Consider the following 23,938-nt stretch of genomic DNA (forward strand, 5'->3'; position numbering starts at 1 on the left):
TTACAGATCTGTGCATAGAGCGGTCATTACAGACCTGTGAACAGATAGGCCATTATAGACCTGTGCACAGAGTGGTTATTACAGATCTGTGCATAGAGCGGTCTCTGCATAGTGGTCATTACAGAACTGTGTATAGAGCGGTCATTACTGATCTGTATATAGAGTAGTCATTACAGATCTGTGTATAGAGCGATCATTACAGATCTGTGCATAGAGCGGTCATTACAGATCTGTGCATAGAGCGGTCATTACAGATCTGTGCATAGAGCGGTCATTACAGATCTGTGCATAGAGCGGTCTGTGCATAGATTGGTCATTACAGATCTGTGCATAGAGTGGTCATTACAGATCTGTGCATAGAGCGGTCTGTGCATAGATTGGTCATTACAGATCTGTGCATAGAGCGGTCATTACAGATCTGTGTATAGAGCGGTCTGTGCATAGATTGGTCATTACAGATCTGTGCATAGAGCGGTCATTACAGATCTGTGCATAGAGAGGTCTGTGCATAGAATGGTCATTACAGATCTGTGCATAGATCGGCCATTACAGATCTGTGCATAGAGCGGTCATTACAGACCTGTGAACAGATAGGCCATTATAGACCTGTGCACAGAGTGGTTATTACAGATCTGTGCATAGAGCGGTCTGTGCATAGAGCGGTCATTACAGACCTCTGCATAGATCGGCCATTACAGATCTGTGCATAGAGCGGTCATTACAGACCTGTGAACAGATAGGCCATTATAGACCTGTGCACAGAGTGGTTATTACAGATCTGTGCATAGAGCGGTCTGTGCATAGTGGTCATTACAGAACTGTGTATAGAGCGGTCATTACAGATCTGTATATAGAGTAGTCATTACAGATCTGTGTATAGAGCGATCATTACAGATCTGTGCATAGAGCGGTCATTACAGATCTGTGCATAGAGCGGTCATTACAGATCTGTGCATAGAGCGGTCTGTGCATAGATTGGTCATTACAGATCTGTGCATAGAGTGGTCATTACAGATCTGTGCATAGAGCGGTCTGTGCATAGATTGGTCATTACAGATCTGTGCATAGATCGGTCATTACAGATCTGTGCATAGAGCGGACTGTGCATAGTAGTCATTACAGAACTGTATAGAGCGGTCATTACAGATCTGTATATAGAGTAGTCATTACAGATCTGTGTATAGAGCGATCATTACAGATCTGTGCATAGAGCGGTCATTACAGATCTGTGCATAGAGCGGTCATTACAGATCTGTGCATAGAGCGGTCTGTGCATAGATTGGTCATTACAGATCTGTGCATAGAGTGGTCATTACAGATCTGTGCATAGAGCGGTCTGTGCATAGATTGGTCATTACAGATCTGTGCATAGATTGGTCATTACAGATCTGTGCATAGAGCGGTCATTACAGATCTGTGCATAGATTGGTCATTACAGATCTGTGCATAGATGGTCATTACAGATCTGTGCATAGAGCGGTCATTACAGATCTGTGCATAGAGCGGTCATTACAGATCTTTGAACAGATAGGCCATTATAGACCTGTGCACAGAGTTGTTATTACAGATCTCTGCATAGAGCGGTCTGTGCATAGAATGGTCATTACAGATCTCTGCATAGATCGGCCATTACAGATCTGTGCATAGTGCGGTCATCACTAATCTGGGTATAGAGCAGTCATTACAGATCTGTGTATAGAGCGGTCATCACTTACCTGGGTATGAGCAGTCCTGGCAGATCTGGGTATAGAGCTGTCATCACTAATCTGGGTATAGAGCGGTCTTCGCAGATCTGTGCATAGTGTAGTCATCACATCGCAGATCTGTGTATAGAGTGGTCATCACTAATCTGGGTATAGAGCGGTCTTCGCAGATCTGTGCATAGTATAGTCATCACATCACAGATCTGTGTCTAGAGTGGTCATCACTAATCTGTGTACAATGAGGCTCTGAAGTGAGCCAGTGACTTCTTTAATTCTTTGACAGTCTGAACCTGCAGACTGTGTGTTAAGCTTAAGGTTGAGTTGATGTCATGAGATATTACAAAGTTTCAAATAGAATTTCTTTTGTAGCAAGAAGGAAGTTTGCTGAGACAAAAGCTAATGATCGCAGTTCACGTTCACACGTTATCCTGAGAATAGTAAGTATTATCATTGTTCTTTCAACTGTTGACCCATGAAGATCTGGGTTAGAATTGATCTTCAGTAACCCATGCTTGTCATAAAAGGAGACTAACGTGATCGGGTTGCCAGGCTTGCTGATTTGGTTGACACATGTTATCATATCCCAATTGCGTAGATCAATGCTCATGTTGTTGATCATTGGATTGTCTGGTCCAGGCTCAGTTATTTTCAGACTGACGCCATATAGCTGGAGTATTGCTGAGTGTGACGTAAAACTAAACTCACTCACTCTTTTAACTGTCACCTTTCTTTATTATTATTATTATTATAGGATATTTATATAGCGCACATATCCAGGCAACTAGTGCATGCTCAAAGCGCTGGTCATTGGATGTCAATCTCAACGGCCCATCGTATTATCAATCTCAACTCCCTGGGGAGTATACAACCTATACAACCTCCTTGTACCATGTGTAGAGGGTTTAGTATACAACACTAACTCTAAGTCAGACGGGGCGGTGGGGTAGCCTAATGGTTAAAGCGTTGGCTCGTCACGCCAAAAACCCGGGTTCGAATCCCCACATGGGCACAATGTGTGAAGCCCATTTCTGGTGTCCCCCGCCGTGATGTTGCTGGAATATTGCTAAAAGCGGCGTAAAACCAAACTCAGTCAGTCAACATTTCTGTATATGTTAATGCACCAAATCACAGTTACCATTGGTTAGGAGTGAGCCTTAACTAATATATTTTATTTGTTTTTTAACCAGATCATAGAGAGTCGGCTGAAGGGAGACGTTGATGCTGTCATGGTGTCACACTTGGTGTGTTATTTACATAGTTATTGCCCGTGAAGGTCTGGGTTAGAATTGATCTTCAGTAACCCATCCTTGTCGTAAGAGGCGACTAAAGGGATCAGGTGGTCAGGCTCGCTGACTTGGTTGGCACGTCATTATTTCCCAATTGCGTAAATTGATGCTCATGCTGTTGATCACTGGATTCTCTGGTCCAGACTCGATTATTTACAGACTGCCACCATATAGCTGGAATATTGCTGAGTGCGGCGTAAAACTAAACTCACTCACTCACTACATAGTTATTTCTGTTCATCCAATAGTTAAAGAAGATATAGTACCGTAAAGAATGTGGCAAAAACTAGTAATTTGACGAGTTACCATGTGTTAAATTTCATAGGGATCTTTTGGGAGAATGGATACCAAAATATGTCATGCATTTCACAAGAAAAAGGACTTAACCATAGAAACAATACTGACAGCAAACCTTTTGGGGGCGAAGCTTGAATTGATTACCACCTTCAACATGTTGGATACAGCCTGGTTTAATGTGACAAGGACAATGTTTGGAATATATGCCAAAGTTTTTAGAACATCTTTTGCGGCTATGATACTTTTGTGTCCTTAAATTTCTGTAGATTTTAGTATTCATAAGGTATGTTGTGAGTAACTATTCTTATTAAGAAGGAAGATATTTTGCTCAATTCTGGCATCAAATAAGTGGCAGATTTTACCATAATTACAGCCAGTGCCCCAGATAATATTGTTGATATCAAAAAATCTTATGGTGTATTGCAATTTTTCTTTCTTTTCTTTCTTTTATTCATCGCATTGAGTCGATATTTGTTTATATGGGACTTGACTGACTATGTTCCTTACTTTCAACACAACATGCTTTATTGTACTGTATGATTGTCTCTGTTCAGAACTTTGTTGACTTGGCTGGTTCTGAGAAGGCAGCAGACAACTCTGGTGAGAGATTCAAAGAGGGATGTGCAATCAACCGCAGTTTATTCACTCTCAGCCAAGTCATCAGCAAGCTGAGTGAGGGAGACAGGTATGTGTGTAATCGGCAAGCTGAGTGAGGGAGACAGGTATGTGTGTAATCGGCAAGTTGAGTGAGGGAGACAGGTATGTGTGTCATCAGCAAGCTGAGTGATAAACAGTCATTTATGCAGAAATAGTTAATACATTTCTGTAATAATCCACATTTGCTAGCGCCATATAGCTGGAATATTGCTGAGTGCGGCGTAAAACTAAAGTCACTCACATTTGCCAGTGTATAATGAATAGTACTAAATGACTAAATGGTTAATCATCCAAAAGAATCATTAATGTTGCGTCATATGCTAAATATTAACCTAGTACATTACGTACATTGCATAAATTACAGATGCCATCAGGACCTGGCTAAGGAGTGTTGCTAATATACCATGACACATGAAAATATCCCCTTAATGATATCCCTTTTCATTTACATTCTATCAGTTCCTATATTGGATATCGTGATTCCAAACTGACTCGTATCTTACAAAATGCTCTTGGAGGAAACTCAAACACTCTGATCATCTGTACGATAGCGCCAACATCAATGGACGAGAGTCATTCCACACTGAGGGTAAGCAACCTTATTATTTTGTACTTTGTGTTTGTGGTATGGCATCGTAAAATGAACTGCCCCTATAATATATCTTACTGTTATCAGTAGGTAAGTTTCAATGCCGAACACTTTTTGAAAGTATTGAGAATGTTACCATGGTTACTGTGGTTCTAACTTTGTGTGGTGCAAAGTAGTTGCAGCCCTTGTATGTAAACTGGAGCTGTGTATTTCCAAAGAGATTTCTTATCCTAACTATGAAGTCCTGGATGTAGAAGAGTTTTGGATTCTGTAGTATATGATCACAGTGAAGGAGGAAATTGCTGTCTGATAAATATAATGATATGCTAGGTCATATGATATTATTCATGTTACAGTTTGCTTCTCGAGCCAAGACAATAAAAAACAAGCCGAGGCTGAATGAAGTGCTATCTGATAGTGCCCTTCTCAAGAAGTATGCTGATGAGATTAAGAAATTACAGAGGGTGGTTGATAAGGTATTTCATGAACATTTATCACCAGAATTCAGTGTTTCGCATGGTCATGCATATACATGTATATATTGAAACTTTTCCAATGGACGTGCATGTGTGCGTATGGACACACCCAAAAATGTTTCACATGGTCATGCATCTACCTTGAAATGTTTCTGATGGACGTGCATGTGTGCGCACAGACACACCCATTAGTGTTTCAGATGGTCATGCATATACCTTGAAATGTTTCTGATGGACATGCATGTGTGCGTACTAGTGGTGTTCCGATTAATTGAAATAATCGAAGATTGGTCGAAGTGACCAAACGACCAAGCAATCGATCACATTTTCTCACAATTGAACACAAACGATTTTGGAACTGCTGTTTTAGTTTTAGTTTTAGTTTAGGGAGGTGAGGTGAAATTGAGTTTAACGTCATGCTTGAGAATATTTCGCTCATATGACGACGTGCATGCGTGTGTATGTGTATGTGCGGCTGCTTGTACTTGCATAGACTTAAGCTGGTTTTATAGTGCTAGCCCACTGAGATACCAAGCCACAGTGAAGCATGAATACCCCACTCAGATACATTATACTGACTCCGAGCCGACCAGTCCTTGTTGTACCCATTAATGCCGAGCTCCATATATTGTGCATATACCTTGAAATGTTTCTGACGGACATGCATGTGTGCGCACAGACACACCCAGTTGTGTTTCAGATGGTCGTGCATATACCTTGAAATGTTTCTGATGGATGTGCATGCATGTGTGCGCGAGACACACCCAGTAGTGTTTTAGATGGTCGTGCATATACCTTGAAATGTTTCAGTTGGGAATGCAAGAAATTCAGCTGGAGAAAGTGGACCTGCAGAAGAAATTACAAGAAAAGGAAGAAATGCAGCACCATCAAGATGAGCTCATCAACAAGCTCCGCCAGATGATCTGTGTGTCAGGAACAAATGATGATACAAGAGAAACAAAGGTGATGCCGATGACTTGTAACAGATTGTTGCCTACTGTATATGACTGTATATAAGTCGATCTTATAGTTAGGTCAAGGTATTATACCATCAGGTTCACCCAGAGAGTTCACTATCAACAGACCCCCAGATAAGATTTAGCTCATGTGGGTACTGTACCCACTGTATTTATTATTCCTTATCCTGACTCTTGCTTATTGCTTGTCTCCTTCCTCTTGCGAACGTTAGTGGAACACTTGTATCTTCTATTGAAGCTCCCTTCAATAAAAACAGACGTAAAATCACTACTCACCATGAGTTATCTGTCTGGCCGTTTTGGCGGGAAAAGTGGCACCACCGCTCCCACCTTCTTCACTCTCTCCTTCTTCGAGCTAGTAGACAGTTGGGAGAGCGCCTGTGTCTTCTATACGGCACTATATCCTTTTATTTATTAGTTATTACCCTATACATTACCTTTATAGGGGTTTAGGCAGTATCCTTCAACAATATGGTTTGAAATTTATTCGTATTTTTCACTGTTTATTCACGGTTGTGTCCGTGTTTGTTCAGTTGTTTACATTTCATGAAAACCTGTTTTTGTTGTAGGTTTAGGTTCTCTGCTGCAGAACCGCATTTATTGTGCCCTAGCTGCACAACACCATGTACTTCCAGCTCTCGCTGCAACCTTTGTCAGCATTTAACCAATATTGAATTTAATAAATATATTTTCTCTGTACTTAGGCGTGCTAAAGACAAATCCAGGCTGACTTTTTCAAGTCATGGATAAGCCGGCTGAGTCCCTCACGATGTCAACTGCTGTCAGATCGACCCTCTTCCTTCCAGTGATCCGCCGGAGATGTCCTTGGAGGATGGGCGTGGGACGTTGTCCGCCACTTCGAAGAAGAGGGCTGCCACTTCGGACATCCCTTCATCGCAGACAAAGAAGAAGAAGAAGCCATCCACCTCTACGCAGAGACGGCCACGGCACCCCTAAGATGGCGAGCAGATGGAGGAAAGAGGACTCTATGATGAGCCGTCGCTCATCATCCCGGAGATACATCGCCCCAAGAAGAAGCAGGCCTCAGCAACGGTAACATCAGCGGAGTTATCTACGCAGTCCGAGGTATCTACACTGACGGCAGATGAGCGATCCCTGGACCATATCGCTACCAACGCAGAGAGGGCAGCTCATCTATCACCACAGACATTCAACCCCGGGGCCTTCATGCAGCAGTTCTCGCAGCAGATAATGGAGATGATGGAGAGGCGCTTCGCGCAGGAAAGAGATTGACAACCAGCCCTGGACACCACCCACAGAGAGGACCCGGACCTGCACAAAGGACCCACCGCCGACGACACATCGGAGAGGCCTTCCATTGACGACTCAGATGAACAGCCTTCACGAAGGCCTTCGTGAAGGTCTTCGGAGACAGCCTCAAGGACGTCATCAACATCTCACAAATCGTCAAGGGATTCGCCGAGGCATTCACGACCCAAGAGACGCTCGTCTCCACGCAGGTCTCCACGCAGATCGCCCTACAGACGCAGCTCTACAGGCTCATCTCCACGCAGATCGCCACGCAGGTCTCCACGAAGGTCTCCACACAGATCCCCAGCGGAGGATGATCAACGATCCCAGATCAGCGCCCCTGAAACAGAGGACGATGGCGGTATTATCTTCTCGGACGCAGAGATAAGATATTGGATGGCCAACGGACTGAAGTTAGTTTCACCCTCTAAGGAAGAGAATGCAGCACTCACGTACCTGATGAAGGACAATGATGTCGACACGATCACTCTACCGCCAATTGATCCCATCTCGGAAGTTCCAGAGAACTTGGACGCAGCCTTCAGAAAGGCAACGAAATCCCAGGCGCCGAATATTCCACAGTTCAACGCTAAGAAGTTCTCTCTACACAATATGGACCCCTTCATGAAGGCACAAGATATCGATGATAACTACAAGGTCATCAACGACGCCCGGACCAAGTCTTATAAGATTCACGACAAAAAGCTGGCGCAGATAGAGACGATGTCCAGAAGGATGTTCTTCGGCCTGAACAGATCCAGGGCAGTGAATGAGACGCTCATCGCCAAGTTCAGGGACTCTACCGCAGAGGAGGACCGGATGATCTACTCTGCTCTACTCATGCAGAAGAAGGACCAGAAGTTTATGACGGACCATCTATCATCCATCTCAGCAGCGTTGACATTGGCGAGACAACAAGGACTACTGGCATCCTGCAACTGGAGCTTAACGCCACGAAAGTCGCTGTACAGAGCCCCATGGTCGACATCATCCATCTTCGCAGGGGAGATTGACGACGTCGCCAAAGAAGTTACCAAAGACTCCAGAGAAGTCCTCATGATAAAGTCCATCGATACACTAGCCAGTGTCATCAGGCAGACGTCCCAGCGTTACTCAGGCAAGTCGAAGTTTGCAGGCATCCAGAAGGCAAGAGACAAGAAAATGAGCACCTTCAGAGGAGGGAAGGACTCTTTTCGCCCAGCCGGCAACTATAGAGGACGACCCGGACGAGGCAGGGCACCCAGAGGCGCCAATGATCCGAGACGATGAAGGAGGGGTTCGGAACGACTGGAGTCTTCCACCCCCAGCCGTTCCTGTACAACCTTCACAAGTGGGTGGACGTCTACAAAACTACTGGGAGAACTGGGGAATTCTTCAAGATCCATTTGTATCCAGCATCCTAAGAGACGGATATCGCATACAACTACAAGCAGCTCCGCCGTGGACAGACGAACCTGAGAAGTTCAACTTCACGACCCATCGGACAGAGAGGCTACGAGAAGCGGTTGCATCTCTACTAGAGAAGGAAGCCATAGAAGTGGTGGACCAGGACCAGCTCTCACCAGGATTCTACTCCCCAGTTTTCCAAGTGCCAAAGAAAAACTCCAAAGAAAAGTTCCGACTCATCTACAACATGAGGGCCTTCAACAGAGATTATCTACGCAGACCACCAAAGTTCAGCATGATACATCTACCACAACTCCTACACCTCGTCCGTCCGATGGACTACATGGCCAGCATAGATCTACAGGACGCCTACCTGCATATTCCTGTACATCATCGAGGTCTACGCAGTGCATTCTACCTAGATGACGGGATTCAAGTACATCAAGATCCCAAGCATCTCAGACTACAACTGGACTTCACCATCAGACTGCTTACACAACTGGGGTGGCTAGTGAATCTCCTCAAGTCGGACCTAGAACCTACACAGGACTTGCAGTTCCTAGGAATCCGGTTCATCACAACACAGAACCGCATAGTGGTACCAGAGGACTGATGGCTCAAGATACAACAGACGATCTCGCCAGCTCTACTCTCTATGTGGCCACTACGACAATGGCAGAGTCTGTTGGGTCTCCTCACGTCAGCGCAAGACATGACAGCCAGAGGGAGACTACAACTACGCCCACTACAGGTCTTCGTCAATGCTCATCTGGACGACCCGGAACCCTTCGGAGTCCCGGACGCACTACGCCCATATCTACTATGGTGGACCCAGAGATCGAATGTTTGCGGAGGCACCTGTTTAGCAGAGCCGGAGTGCAAGACGCATCTCTACGTGGACGCATCGCTCCAAGGTTGGGGAGCACATCTCGACGACGAAGTGTCAGCTGGGACATGGACCAAAGAGGAGAAAGATCTGCACATCAACATGCTGGAAATGAAAGCAGTACTAAATGCCATACTCCACTGGACAAACATTCTGGAGAATGCTCATCTGATGGTGCATACGGACAACTCCACAGTGGCGTTCTACATAAACAGGCAAGGATCAACAAGGTCGGCGAACCTCCTGGACCTCTGCTTTCAACTGTTCAGCATAACAGACAACCTGAACATCCACATAAGAGCATGCCACATTCCAGGAGCCAAGAATGTGATAGCAGACGCACTATCCCGTCCAACGCAGCCATCCCCAACAGAATGGATGCTACATCCAGAGATCTTCAAGCAGATCATACAAGAGATGGGAGCACCACTAATAGACCTCTTCACCACAAGATTCAACAATCAACTGATAACATTCGTCTCACCAATACCAGATCCACGAGCATGGGCAACGGACGCTCTAAGCATCTCCTGGGAAGGACTAAACGCTTACGCGTTTCCACCACCAGCTCTAATACCGAGGGTGTTGCAGAAAATCAGCCAGACGAAGGACCTACAACTGATTTTGGTCGCGCCTTACTGGCCAGCGAGAATATGGTTCCCCATTCTCATACAAGAATTAGGACAACCTCAACTGCAACTACCAGAGTGGACGAATCTACTAGTACATCCTCACACAAAGCAGGCAACCCAGAGGTGTTCCGGCTAACGTGTGGACCGTATCAAGGCGTGCTTGAACAAGAGAGGATATTCCGCCAGGGCAGCGAAAGCAGTCACACTAGCTCTACGCAAGTCTACACGCACCTTGTACGACGACAAGTGGCGAAGTTTCGAGACATATGCTGCGAGGATCGGCTTTACAGCCATAAAGGCGACACACCCTCAAGTGGCGGAATACCTTTGTCACTTACGACAAACTCGCTCTACATGGGAATTGCTCTATCAGGACGATAATGGAGGGCTGTTTCTGGAAATCAGACATGGTGTTTGCCAACCATTACCTGAGGGACATCGCCACCGAGGACGTCTCCGGCATTCACCATTTCGGCTCGCTGGTTGTTGCACAACAGTTGACAGTCCCTCAAAGGCGCTGAGACGAAGTCTCGCCCTTTTATCACATGACTTGCAAAAGCCTACACTCAGAAGAGTTCAGCTTTAGAGTCTATATGCATGTCTAAGGACAGACTAGCATAAGTGATATGACCCAGTACTTGTAAGGATACTCGTACAGGAAAGGGTCGCTTCTCCACTTGATGCTTGCATCAAGAGATGGAGTCGCAAAATCCATATAAAATGTTAACAGAAGCCAGGAAGTACAGGGTTACAGCAGCAGCAGAGACTAGCAGTAAAATAGAAGTGCCAACAAGAAGTTCCCATAGGGGGGGTATATAAGACGTAAATCACTACATGAAATCCAGAAGTAGCTTGACCCACCACCAAATTCGACGGATTCTACAAGCAATAAGCATGAGTCAGGATAAGGAAAAATATGTAATTTTCTGAATAAAATTGATATTTTATACTTATCCTGACTCATGAGGTAAGCCCTCCCAACCTCCCCACTAGACACTTTGGATTTCCCTGCAAATTAAAGTGTCGGGCTCATAATTCGGAGAGAGTGAAGCATGTGGGAGCGGTGGCGCCACTTTTCCCGCCAAAACGGCCAGACAGATAACTCATGGTGAGTAGTGATTTTACGTCTGTTTTTATTGAAGGGAGCTTCAATAGAAGATACAAGTGTTCCACTAACGTTCGCAAGAGGAAGAAGACATGCAATAAGCATGAGTCAGGATAAGTATAAAATATCAATTTTATTCAGAAAATTACATTTTTGGAGTGTGTATTATGAATGTTGGTTGGGTGTTTCATTTTCTGTTACCCACTGCTTTCAAATATGTGCGTATTTCAGTCATTTTACTCACCTAAGTATTACGTCAGTGAGTAAGTTTACTAAGCAGGTATGTTCTGCCTCATGTCATACATAATCAAAACCAATTTAAATATAATGGAAATGATTTCATAAAAAATCACTCATCCTATACTGACAGTACAACAATAGTCTGATACTAACAATACAACTTGATAGCAATCGATGTCTTTTTCATTACGAAAGCGATTTTTATAAATATATTCTGTACGCATTTGTTTTAATTTTTTTGCGTATCTAACATTTTAAATGCGTAATTGGTACTCAACTTCTTTTTTTTTCAATGCGTAATTGGAAATTGTCTATGCGTATTTTACCCAGATACGCAGCTTATCTGGGCCTCTGATCAATATACCTGACATAAATTGCAAGCTATTTTTTTATGGATATCCTATTGGCTGGTATCTTTACCGCATTGCAGCATGACTCTATTTTTAGCCACTCAGAGGTCCCCTACTTTCTGTTAATAACACAAGCGTTTTCAACACTGTTTGCAGTAAAACGAAAACTATCATTGTTTGCTTATCTAATCGATTTTACTGAACTGAATTCTGAGGGTCACTCTTAAAACTTGTGTCAAGCTTGAATCGTATGATAATATTTTGAGAGTCTTTTAGAAAATTGTTGCGTCAAAAACGCTGGAATCATGCGTCATGTAAAGCCCTGAATATAAAATAATGTTTGCATCAATTGTCAATATTCTTTACCAAATAACACCTTATTTTCAGTCAAAGAAACTGCGAAGAGAAACATGGTGTGGTAAAAAGCTGAAGATGAGCAGTTCAGGTACTATTTTGTCTCCCTGTATGGCTGCACACACTTTGCCATGTCACTCCACATGTCTCCTTGTACCATGTGTAGAGGGTTTAGTGTACAACACTAACTGTAAGTCAGACGGGGCGGTGGGGTAGCCTTATGGTTAAAGCGTTGGCTCGTCACGCCGAAAACCCGGGTTCGAATCCCCACATGGGCACAATGTGTGAAGCCCATTTCTGGTGTCCCCCCGCCGTGATGTTGCTGGATTATTGCTAAAAGCGGCGTAAAACCAAACTCTGTCAGTCAGTGTAAGTCGGGTATCAGCTAGGTATCAGACTATCCATTCACTAAACATGCAACACCTTCCAAACAACCAGCAAATTCAGTCTTATTTTGTGATGTGATGCTTAGGGGATAACTGTACTGTGTCTGACGAATTGGGACGTATACCGGTGATTATGTTACAAAAATTTAGTTATATCGGTGACCCGTAAGCAGAGCCGATATAACGTTAAATTTGCGGCTATTATACAGTCAGAAATTTATAGCATTGACCAGTCAGAACCCGTGTTCAAATTTGAATTAGAATTATTAGTTGCAGCCGGATTGCAAAATGTAACTGTACTTTTGTATGAAGTGGTGTTGGTATTATTTTATTTAAAATAACACAACCCATATCTGGTATCAGGAGACATCATCGCTATGAAATGGTGAGGGTTTAACACCTTAGTGAACATCACAGAATCAGCTGTGATAATTCAGACAAGGCAGTGGCGGCACATTGAACACACCAGATAATTGAAAACAATATGCGCATGTTGTTGCAAATGTCAGCAAAAGAATTAGCCAAACTGAGCTTGTGTTACTGGATGCTTCTTGTCCAGTCATGGGCATCCTTACATTTCATTCAAGACACGTTCTGTTGGCGAGAGTTCTGGAGAAACAGCTGACCAGGGCAGTACAGCATTTGATATGCTGCTACTGCAACATGGTGTTGCAACTCTGCCTTTGCATTAAGGGTAGAACATGACCTGGTACCATATGATCCCAGTAGCATATGCACATGGAAATTAACAATTATAATCTTAAAGCCAAGGACATGCCTTTACTTTGTGTGTGTGCATGCGTGTATGCATGTTTGTTTGTTATAAAGTGCATTATTTTTCCTTATCCTGACTCATGTATTATTGCTTGTCTCCTTCCTTTCCCGAACGTTGGTGAAACACTTGTATCTCCTTTTTGAAGCTCCCTTAAAAAAAGCAGACGTAAAATCACTACTCACCACGAGTTGTCTCCCTCTGGTTTTGGCGGGAAAACGGCGCCACCCATCTTCCCACGCTTCACTCTCCTTCTTCCGCCTAGTTGGACGGTTGGGAGAGCACCTGTGTCTCCAACACGGCACTATATCCTTTGATAACTTAGTTATTTCCCTATAAGTTACCTTTATAAGGTTTCAGGGAGTATCCTTCTACAATATGGTTTGAAATTTATTAAGTAATTTGACTGTTTATTCACGGTTTTTACGACTCGATGAAGTCCTTACCGTTAAGTGAGTGGTTGGAGGTCTCCGGCAGGAGTTCCTCACCCACCTCGAGCGGGCGAGAATCTCGGGGTGGATCGCCCGGTCGGCTCGATCTCATTCGGCCTTGATTGTTTAGTTTTGTTTACATTTCATGAAACCTGTTTTCGTTGTAGGTTTAGGTTATCTGCTGCAGACCCGCATTTATTGTGCCCCAGTTGCACAACAATATGTACTTCCAGCTCTCGCTGTAAATTATGTCAGCAATTAACACAAATTGAAGTTAATAATTATTATTTCTCTGTACTTAGGCGTGCTAAGGATAAATCCAGACGACTTTTGCAAGTCATGGCTAAACCGTCTGAGTCCCTAAAGAGCTGTCTATCGTTGTCAGACGACATACTTCCATCCAGTGTCCTGCCGGAGGTGTCCTCGGAAGATGGGCGTGGGATGATGTCTGCCATTACATCCAAGAAAAGGTCTTCTACGTCGGACAACTCCTCAACCCATATGAAGAAAAAGAGGCCATCTTCAACGCAGAAGAAGTCTTACAACCCTAAGACTTCAACCAGTTCTACGGGGAGTTCGTCGCAGATTACAAGGACCTTTTCGGCTGAAATCGTCCTGATGGAAGAGAGAGGCCTTTATGATGAGCCGCTGTTGATCATCCCAGAGATACAGCATAAGAAAAGGAAGCAGGCCTCAGCAACGGTAATGTCAGCAGCCATCTCTACGCAGTCCGAGTTACCTTCTACACTGACAGCAGAGATCCATGAGGCACAGCGATCCCTGGACCATATCGCTACCATCTCAGATACGACATCTCTACAGTCGTCGCAGACATTCAACCCCGGGGGCCTTTATGCAGCAATTCTCTCAACAAATGATGGAGATGGAGAAGCGCTTTGCACAAGAAAGATCCTCGCATGATGGACAGCCAGGCGGCTCTCATGCTCAAGTCATCAACCTCAGAGAGGATCCAGTGCTACACGAAGGACCCCACACTGATGATACATCTGAGAGGCCTACCAGAGAATCTAGCTCTAGGACCAAGAGCAGATCTACGCTACATGACGACAGCAAACCTGCGCGCAGGACGGTTCTTCAGAACCAAATAGATCGTCATCAGATGATGAGGCTAATGAAGAACCTTCCCGCAGGCTACCCACTTCACAGAGAAAGAAACCTACACCACCTAGAAGGTTTAGAGAGACGTCTCGACTCAGACCCTCAACAAAACCTCTCACCTGCGCGAAGGTCATCCGAATTATCTTCAAGGGTGTCAACAACATCTCGCAGGTCGTCACAGGATTCACCACTTAGGAATACATTGCCAGGAAGGCAATCCCGGCCTAGAAGACGCTCACCTACACGCAGGTCGCCATACAGATCGCCTCTTAGAACTAGACGTAGTTCAACACACTCATACCCACGTAGATCGCCACATAGATCGCCACATAGATCGCCACGCAGATCCCCAACAAAGGATGGTCAACGATCTTATACCAGTGGACATGATACAGAGGACGATGGCAGTATCATATTTTCTGACTCAGTGTTAAAATATTGGATGGCTAATGGACTGGACCTAGCGTCACCCTCTAAGGAAGAGAATGAAGCATTTACGTACCTAATGAAGGACGATGATGTGGACACGATCACTCTACCTCCAATTGATCCGATCTCGGAAGTACCAGAGGATTTGGATGTAGCCTTTAGAAAGGCAACTAAGTTCCAGTCTCCTAATATCCCACAGTTCAACGCAAAGAAGTTCTCTCTACACAACATGGACCCCTTTGTGAAGGCACAAGAACTGGACGAGAACTATAAAATCATCAACGACTCCCGGACCAAATCTTACAAGATTGATGACAAAAAGCTGGCACAGATAGACACTATTACCAGAAGGATGTTCTTCGGACTTAACAGATCCAGGGCAGTTAATGAGACGCTCATCGCCAAGTTTAGGAACTCTACTGCAGAGGAAGACCGGATGATTTATTCTGCCCTACTAACGCAGAAAAAGGACCACCAATTCATGTCGGAGCATTTATTATCCATATCAGCGGCATTGACGCTCGCTAGAAGACAAGGACTATTGTCGTCATGTAACTGGAGTGAACGCTTCGCTAAGATGCTGTACAGAGCTCCATGGTCTACAACATCCATCTTCGCAGGGGAGATTGACGAGGTTGCCAAGGAAGTCACTAAGGAATCTAGGGAAGTCTTGATGATCAAGTCCATTGATACACTAGCCAGTGTCACAAGACAGACGTCCCAACGCTACTCTGGCAAATCTAAGTTTGCAGGCATCCAGAAAGCAAGAGAATAGAAAATGGGGAACTCCAAAGGAGGAAAGGATTCTTTTCGACGCCCATCTGGCAACTGTAGAGGACGATCCGGACGAGGCAGGGCACCCAGAGGTGCCAGAGGCTATAGACAATGAAGGACGGGTTCGGAACGACTGGAGTCTTCCACCCCCAGCCGTTCCTGTTCAACCTTCCCAAGTGGGTGGACGTCTACAACACTACTGGGAGAACTGGGGAATTCTTCAAGATCCATTTGTATCCAACACCCTTAGAGACGGATATCATATACAACTACAAGCAGCCCCTCCATTAACAAAGGCACCACAGAGGTTCAACTTTGCAACCCATCGGACAGAGAGACTACAAGGACGCTATAGAGGTGATAGACCAGGACCAGATCTCACCAGGATTCTACTCCCCAGTTTTCCTCGTACCAAAGAAAAACTCCAAAGAAAAGTTCCGACTTATTTACAACATGAGGACATTCAAAAGAGATTATCTACGCAAACCAGCAAAGTTCAGCATGATTCATCTGCCTCAACTACTACATCTCGTCCGTCCGTTAGACCACATGGCCAGCATAGATCTACAGGACGCATATCTGCATATTCCTATACATCCGGAATCAAGGAAGTACCTCAGATTCCTACTAGACGGACGACACTACCAATGGAAAGTCCTGCCATTTGGAATATCATCGGCCACACTGGCCACACTGGATCCTCTCTGAGGTTGATGACTTCAGCATGAAAGCCGCCTGGCTGTCCATCATGCGAGGTTCTTTCTTGTGCCAAGCGCTTCTCCATCATCTCCATCATTTGTTGAGAGAATTGCTGCATAAAGGCCCCGGGGTTGAATGTCTGCGACGACTGTAGAGATGTCGTATCTGAGATGGTAGCGATATGGTCCAGGGATCGCTGTGCCTCATGGATCTCTGCTGTCAGTGTAGAAGGTAACTCGGACTGCGTAGAGATGGCTGCTGACGTTACCGTTGCTGAGGCCTGCTTCCTTTTCTTATGCTGTATCTCTGGGATGATCAACAGCGGCTCATCATAAAGGCCTCTCTCTTCCATCAGGACGATTTCAGCCGAAAAAGATCCTTGTAATCTCATGCATTTAACTCTCCGTCAGAACTGGTTGAAGTCTTAGGGTTGTAAGACTTCTTCTGCGTTGAAGATGGCCTCTTTTTCTTCATATGGGTTGAGGAGTTGTCCGACGTAGAAGACCTTTTCTTGGATGTAATGGCGGACATCATCCCACGCCCATCTTCCGAGGACACCTCCGGCAGGTCACTGGATGGAAGTATGTCGTCTGACAACGATAGACAGCTCTTTAGGGACTCAGACGGTTTAGCCATGACTTGCAAAAGTCGTCTGGATTTATCCTTAGCACGCCTTAGTACAGAGAAATAATAATTATTAAATTCAATTGTGTTAATTGCTGACATAATTTACAGCGAGAGCTGGAAGTACATATTGTTGTGCAACTGGGGCACAATAAATGCGGGTCTGCAGCAGATAACCTAAACCTACAACGAAAACAGGTTTTCATGAAATGTAAACAAACTGAACAATCACGTAAAACCGTGAATAAACAGTCAAATTCCGAATAAATTTCAAACCATATTGTAGAAGGATACTCCCTGAAACCTTATAAAGGTAACTTATAGGGAAATAACTAAGTTATCAAAGGATATAATGCCGTGTTGGAGACACAGGTGCTCTCCCAACCGTCCACTAGGGAGAAGGAGAGAGTGAAGCGTGGGAAGATGGGTGGCGCCGTTTTCCCGTCAAAACCAGAGGGAGACAACTCGTGGTGAGTAGTGATTTTACGTCTGCTTTTTTTAAGGGAGCTTCAAAAAGGAGATACAAGTGTTCCACTAACGTTCGGGAAAGGAAGGAGACAAGCAATAATACATGAGTCAGGATAAGTATAAAATATCAATTTTACTCAGAAAATTACATTATTAATTCCTGAATGTTTTATTTTACTTCATATGTAGGTAATGTTTTCAGCAAAACATGACTTCTTTATGGCATTTACTATCTGTTAATTTGCAGAATTTATTCTTATGTAGTCCCCATTTGTACATCAAGAATTTGCTTATAATTTTCTCTGCTAGTTTGAATTTCACACTCAGTGAAATCTATTTCGAATAATAATCAATTTTTTATATTATTGTTGGCAGCATTTCATAACTTCAAGCTCCCATCAAGTGAGCCCCTGCTGCTACCTCAAAGTGACTTGCCCCAGGTAGGCAAGCCTCTCTCCAGTCGACATTTCAGTTTCCCTGCCCTGGAGGAAGAAGAGCCATCATTCTTGCAACTTCCTCCTGATGACCTCACGGCAGACGACTCCCTCTTCATATCTCTGGACACCACAAATAAAAAATCTTTTATCACAAACTCAAGGAGATCAGGAAGGAGGTCAGAGGATCAAACACACAAAAAGGAAATAGAAGATCTGTAAGTCTTTCATATCTGCCAATCATTTAGCTTTGGGTTTGTCAAATGAGCTTTGACGGAAATCTTTCTATTCACCAATTTTACAATGTCCGAAAATGTGACCAGCCTTGAGATGAACTACCTGCTGCATTATATGGAAAATCGTGACTGTTCACTGAAAGGTGGTGGTCTTATAAGAGGCCCATCACCTACGTTGAACATAGATTTACTATGATCAATGCAGACACCATTTAAGTGTATGTAAATATGCAGCCATCAAAAAGCATTTATTTTTGCTTACCCTGACTCATGATCTTTTGCTTATCTCCCTTTCCCTTTCGAATGGTAGTGGAACACTTGAATCCCTTGAAGTTCCCGAAGCGGACATATAAATACACTCACCCACGAGTTACCTCCCTTTTGCCCTTTCCCGCGCAAAACAGTCAGGTGACCTGCCTTACTTGTCACTCTCTCCCTGGAGTCCCATATATACGGCATTTTATCCTTTTATATTTAGGTCCTATTCTTCAAAATTACGATGTATATGGATTTGACTATAACTACTATGTAGTATTTGTAAACATTTTGAAGAAATTATTTACATTTGAGTTGTGTTTTCATCGTCATGTAACTTTGTTTACATTTCATGAAATCTTGCAGTGTTTGCAGGCACAGGTTATCCGTGGCTGATCATCACCCCCAGTGCCTTCGTGCATAAAACCATGTTCTTCCAGCTTGCGCTGTACTTATTGTGTTGATTTATCAAATCTTCAATTTAATCAACATTTGTCGTATATCTATAGACGTGCCATGGATCGGGTGAGAAAGTCATCTCAAGTCACGGTTGATAAAACTGGAGATCAGCCTTCAAACCGTATGTTGCTTTCTACTTCTGATGTTCATAATACTGGTGCTATGTTTAGTGCGTTACAGTGGCAGTCTGCTGGTAATGGGGCATAGAAGAGATTGTCTACATCGCAGTCGACTCCGTCTCAGGCTAAGAAAAAGACGTCATCCTCTTCTACAACGCAGACGAAAGCATCTGTTACCAGATCGGAGGGCAAATCTACGCGTGCTAGTACATCAACACAGCAGAAATCCTTCAACGAAGAGATATTACCTCCACACGAATTAGACGTCTTTGATGAACCCCCATTACTTCTACCCGAAGTATCTATGAGATCAGCGACTCAATCGACCTCTACAACTACGAGATCGTCCCCTACAACGGTCACAGCAGGACAGCTGTTTGAAGAACTACCTCTTACTTCTCGGAGTGAAGTTGAGGCACAGAACTCATAAGCGTTCGCAAACGCTTCGTCTACACCACAGCAGCTTCAACCTATGCAGAACTTTGACCCAGGCGAATTATGAAACAATTCACCAACCAGACGATGGCCATGAAGGAGCGTAGGTTCCAGGAGGACGCGAAGGCTAGGAAAAGCCTCTCATTGACCGACACCGTGCGCAAACCTACGGACCTGTGTGAACCTACTCCTCATAAAACGTACACCTTTGCAAAGGTCTCCACAGTCGGACAACTCTGTCATCTTGGAGGATAGAAGAGATGAGATGCCTACTCTCAATTCTACATCGGCGAACCCTCAACGTTCGAGAACATTGAAGGATTCAGCTCCTACACCTAGTCGCTGTAGATCGAGATCTCATATCTCTCACAGACGTTCGCGAAGTCACTCACCATAAGACAGAGGTTCGCGAAGAGAAAGCTCACAGCACAGGAGTTCGCCCTACGATAGACGTTTGCGAAGAGATAGCTCACCTCACAGAGGTTCGCGAAGAGATGTTTATACAGATAGAGGTTCGGGAAGAGAACACTCCCAAGATAGACGTTCGCATAGGGAGGAATCTTCAGACAGGTTCGCGAAAGGATGATGAAGGTTCGAGAAGGGATACATGTTCGCAGATGGATGAATCGTTGAGACCTAGCACTAATAATCAGGAGACTTTGGACTTGCAAACAGACTTAGTCTTCCCAGACTCAGATGTTACAGCGTGGATTGCCAACGGGTTGAACTTGGAGTCTCTTTCTAAGGATAAAGATGAAGTCTACACTTATATGATGCGCAACGACGACTTTAACTTGGTGACTATTCCTCCAATTGAACCTATATCCAAGGTACCTTCTAACCTACGCACAGCTTTGAGAAAGCTACAGACATCTACACGGTTCGAGAACTCTCAGATCTACAGGCAGATAACAGCAACGCAGACATCTACAGGGTTCGCAAACCCGAGGGTTAACAAACCCTTACATCAACAGGTAGGATGTTGACGTTGACTCTATTACTATACGGCTGAATAAAACGAAGCAATGATGAAAACGGATGGTTTTGTCAGAGTTTAAAACTCAACAAAAAGATCTACATGTGCGATCTCTACAGTTACAGCCTGCACAACTCTACAACCTGCACAAACCTTATACCTGTATAAGTTCAGTTTCAGGACAACAACCTACTTAATGATAGGAATCACTTCATCTATACAGATGCTGAGGTCTTATACCGGTAGCAGATGGCCTGCGGATATTGTCGTTCACTCACTCACTCCAACCCAACAGAGACGTACTGCATATACGCTGATGACTTCGACTCCAATATGATATCACCTATGAAGCCGATATCTCAAGTACTGGAGATCCTCAAGGCGACCTTTGTAAAGGGCTTAAGGTTAACAACGCCTTCAAGTATCCTTGAACGGACGTACAGATGATATTATTAACACTCGTCGCTCAGCGTGGGGATTAGGAATTTATATCCTATCAACTAGATTCAACATCGGTATTTCTTCAAGATCCATACAGACATACGTCTCAACAGCCTCCTTCGTCATGCTGGGAATAAGTGATTTATATCACTGAACAAGAATTTACACTTGGAGCAACCCTTAGTCAAGAGGTTTATATGAGCAGCGAGAATTACACGCGCTTTTACTCAACCAACTAATTGCATCAGATTTTATGGAGGCCAACTTGCTACAACACTGGTGACGCCTCCCACTGACAGAGCAGGCTCCAGCATGTTTTCTGATTTGTAAACAAACCCGTGGTACAGGGGAATACTTCATCGGCAGCCTTGGAAACAGTATACAACTACAGCCTGTTATCATCATGGGAATCTAATAGATGTCTAACCTTGACAGCAGGATAAACGATGTTTATTTTGGAAGTTGTCGCTGATAAAAGTCGGTATGAGTACCTGTCCCCTGCGATGCTACACTGGAGCCAGCCTTGCTATAAATAGACAACGCTTCGATGTCAACACAGATCGCCTGTGTATATAAGGGGAAGAATGTGTATCATCACTGCAATCAGAGGTTAGCACTTCCAATGGAAAGTCCATGGAATATCGTCGGCTCTATGATTATTCATACGAATAATCAAGCCTATCGACACCTATCTGCAGCATCGAGGTCTACGCAGTGCCGGTTATCTGGACGACAGCATACAGGTTCTTCAAAGAACCAATCAACTCAGACAGCAGCTGAACTTCACAATTAAGTTGCTCACGCAACTAGAATGGCTAGTGAACCTGATGAAGATCGGAGTTAGAATCAAACAAGATCTTCAATTGCTGGGAATAAGAATTATGACAACACAGAATCGAATTGTGGTCCCAGAAGATCATTGGGTCAAGATACAAGCCATGATTCCACAAGCAGTCATCTCTCCGTTAACACTACGAACATGGCAATGTCTACTCGGTCTACTAACCTCAGGCGCAGGACTTTACACGCACAGGAATATTACAACTAAGGACGCTGCAACGGTTCCTGACAAAACATCTGGACAGCGTCAACCCTATCTTGCTGCCAGACAATCTTAAGAGGTATCTACTGTGGTGGACACACAGGTCAAACGTTTGCAGAGGGACCTATTTACAAGAGCCGGCCTTCGACAGACAGCTCTACGCAGACGCCTCGATGCAGGGATGGGGTGCGCATCTCAACAATCAAATGGCGTCGGGAAAGTGGTCCAAAATAGAACAGCAGCTTCACATCAATCTGCTAGAGATGAAAGCCGTGATCAACGCCTCAAAAATATGGTCGAGCTTGCTGAACAACAAAATGCTGATGGTCCTCACGGACAACTCCACAGTGGCATTCTCCATAAACTGGCAAGGATCCACAAGGTCTCCAAGCCCATTGCAGCTCACATTCCAGTTGTTCCAGATCACACAGGAAGCAAACATCTGGATAAAGGCGTGTCGCATACCCGGAGCTAAGAACGTACTGGCAGACGCTCTCTCCCGACCATTGCACCCGTCACCTACGGAATGGATGCTCCATCCAGAAGCGTTTCGGAACATAAGGGAAATAGGATCCCCTTACATAGACCTGTTTGTCACGAGGTTCAACAAACAACTACAGACGTTTGTCTTACCAGTTCCAGATCCTCAAGCCTGGGCAACAGATGCACTGAGCATGTCGTGGAAAGGACTAAACGCCTACGCATTTCCGCCCCCGATACTACTGCCAAAAGTACTGTTCAAGATCAAACAGACTCAGAGGCTACAACTGACTTTGGTCGCGCCCTACTGGCCAGCGAGAGCACGGTTCCAGACCTAATAGAAGATCTTGGAAGTCCAGTAATCAAATTACCAGATTGGCCGAACCTAATACATCCGCACACCAAGCAAGTCCACGGAAACCCGACAGTATTCCAGTTACATGTGTGGACCGTATCAAAACATGCTTGAAGAAAAGAGGATACTCCGCCAGGGCAGCCAAAGCAGTAACGCTAGCGTTACGCAGATCTACTCGTAACCTATATGATGACAAATGGCTGAAGTTTGAGACTTATGCAAGGCGGAAGGGCTTCACTGCGATGATAGCTACTCATCCTCAAGTAGCGGAATATCTGTGTCATCAGACAGACCAGACATCTGAAGGGTTCGACATTATCTACGTACCTCGCCGCTATCAGTACAGTGATTACCATGAAAACAGGCATCAAGTTGATGAAAGTACCAGAATTACTTCCTCTGCTGAGATCTTTTAAGCTGGAGGACCAGCAAAAGAAATTCAGAGCTCCAGCTTGGGATCTAAATGTAATTCTACATCATCTTACGAGTGATGTCTACGAACCACTAGACCAGATTACACTCGAGCTGCTAACACAGAAGACTCTGTTCCTGCTTGCGCTAGCCACGGCAGCTCGAATATCAGAGATACATGCGCTGGACTTTGGTTGAACCAGATTCGACAGAGGGCAACATAATGCAGTTCATCTAGGACTTAGATGGGACTTTATTGCCAAGAACCAGCTACCTGGTCAGCCAGATAGACAGTTCCACGTACCTGCGCTATCTACAATCCTCGGCCCACAGGATATAGAGGACTTATCCTTGTGTCCGGTCAGAGCCCTGAAGATATATCT

General features: G+C 44.5%; 1 protein-coding gene across 1 annotated transcript in view; it reads left to right on the forward strand.

Moving 5' to 3' along the window:
- LOC124266147 (kinesin-like protein KIN-7O) overlaps positions 1-23,938 on the forward strand; it is a 58,240-nt gene that overhangs the window by 12,542 nt on the left and 21,760 nt on the right. The window contains 8 exon segments of the mRNA XM_046700956.1: positions 2,073-2,140; positions 2,891-2,944; positions 3,841-3,971; positions 4,403-4,532; positions 4,889-5,008; positions 5,819-5,971; positions 12,244-12,301; positions 18,288-18,564. Of these exon segments, the coding sequence (XP_046556912.1) occupies positions 2,073-2,140; positions 2,891-2,944; positions 3,841-3,971; positions 4,403-4,532; positions 4,889-5,008; positions 5,819-5,971; positions 12,244-12,301; positions 18,288-18,564 (991 nt within the window).

This window comes from Haliotis rubra, unplaced genomic scaffold, assembly GCF_003918875.1.
Source record: "Haliotis rubra isolate DU_JTF1 unplaced genomic scaffold, ASM391887v1 Scf1232, whole genome shotgun sequence".
NCBI classification, from domain to species: Eukaryota; Metazoa; Mollusca; class Gastropoda; order Lepetellida; family Haliotidae; genus Haliotis; species Haliotis rubra.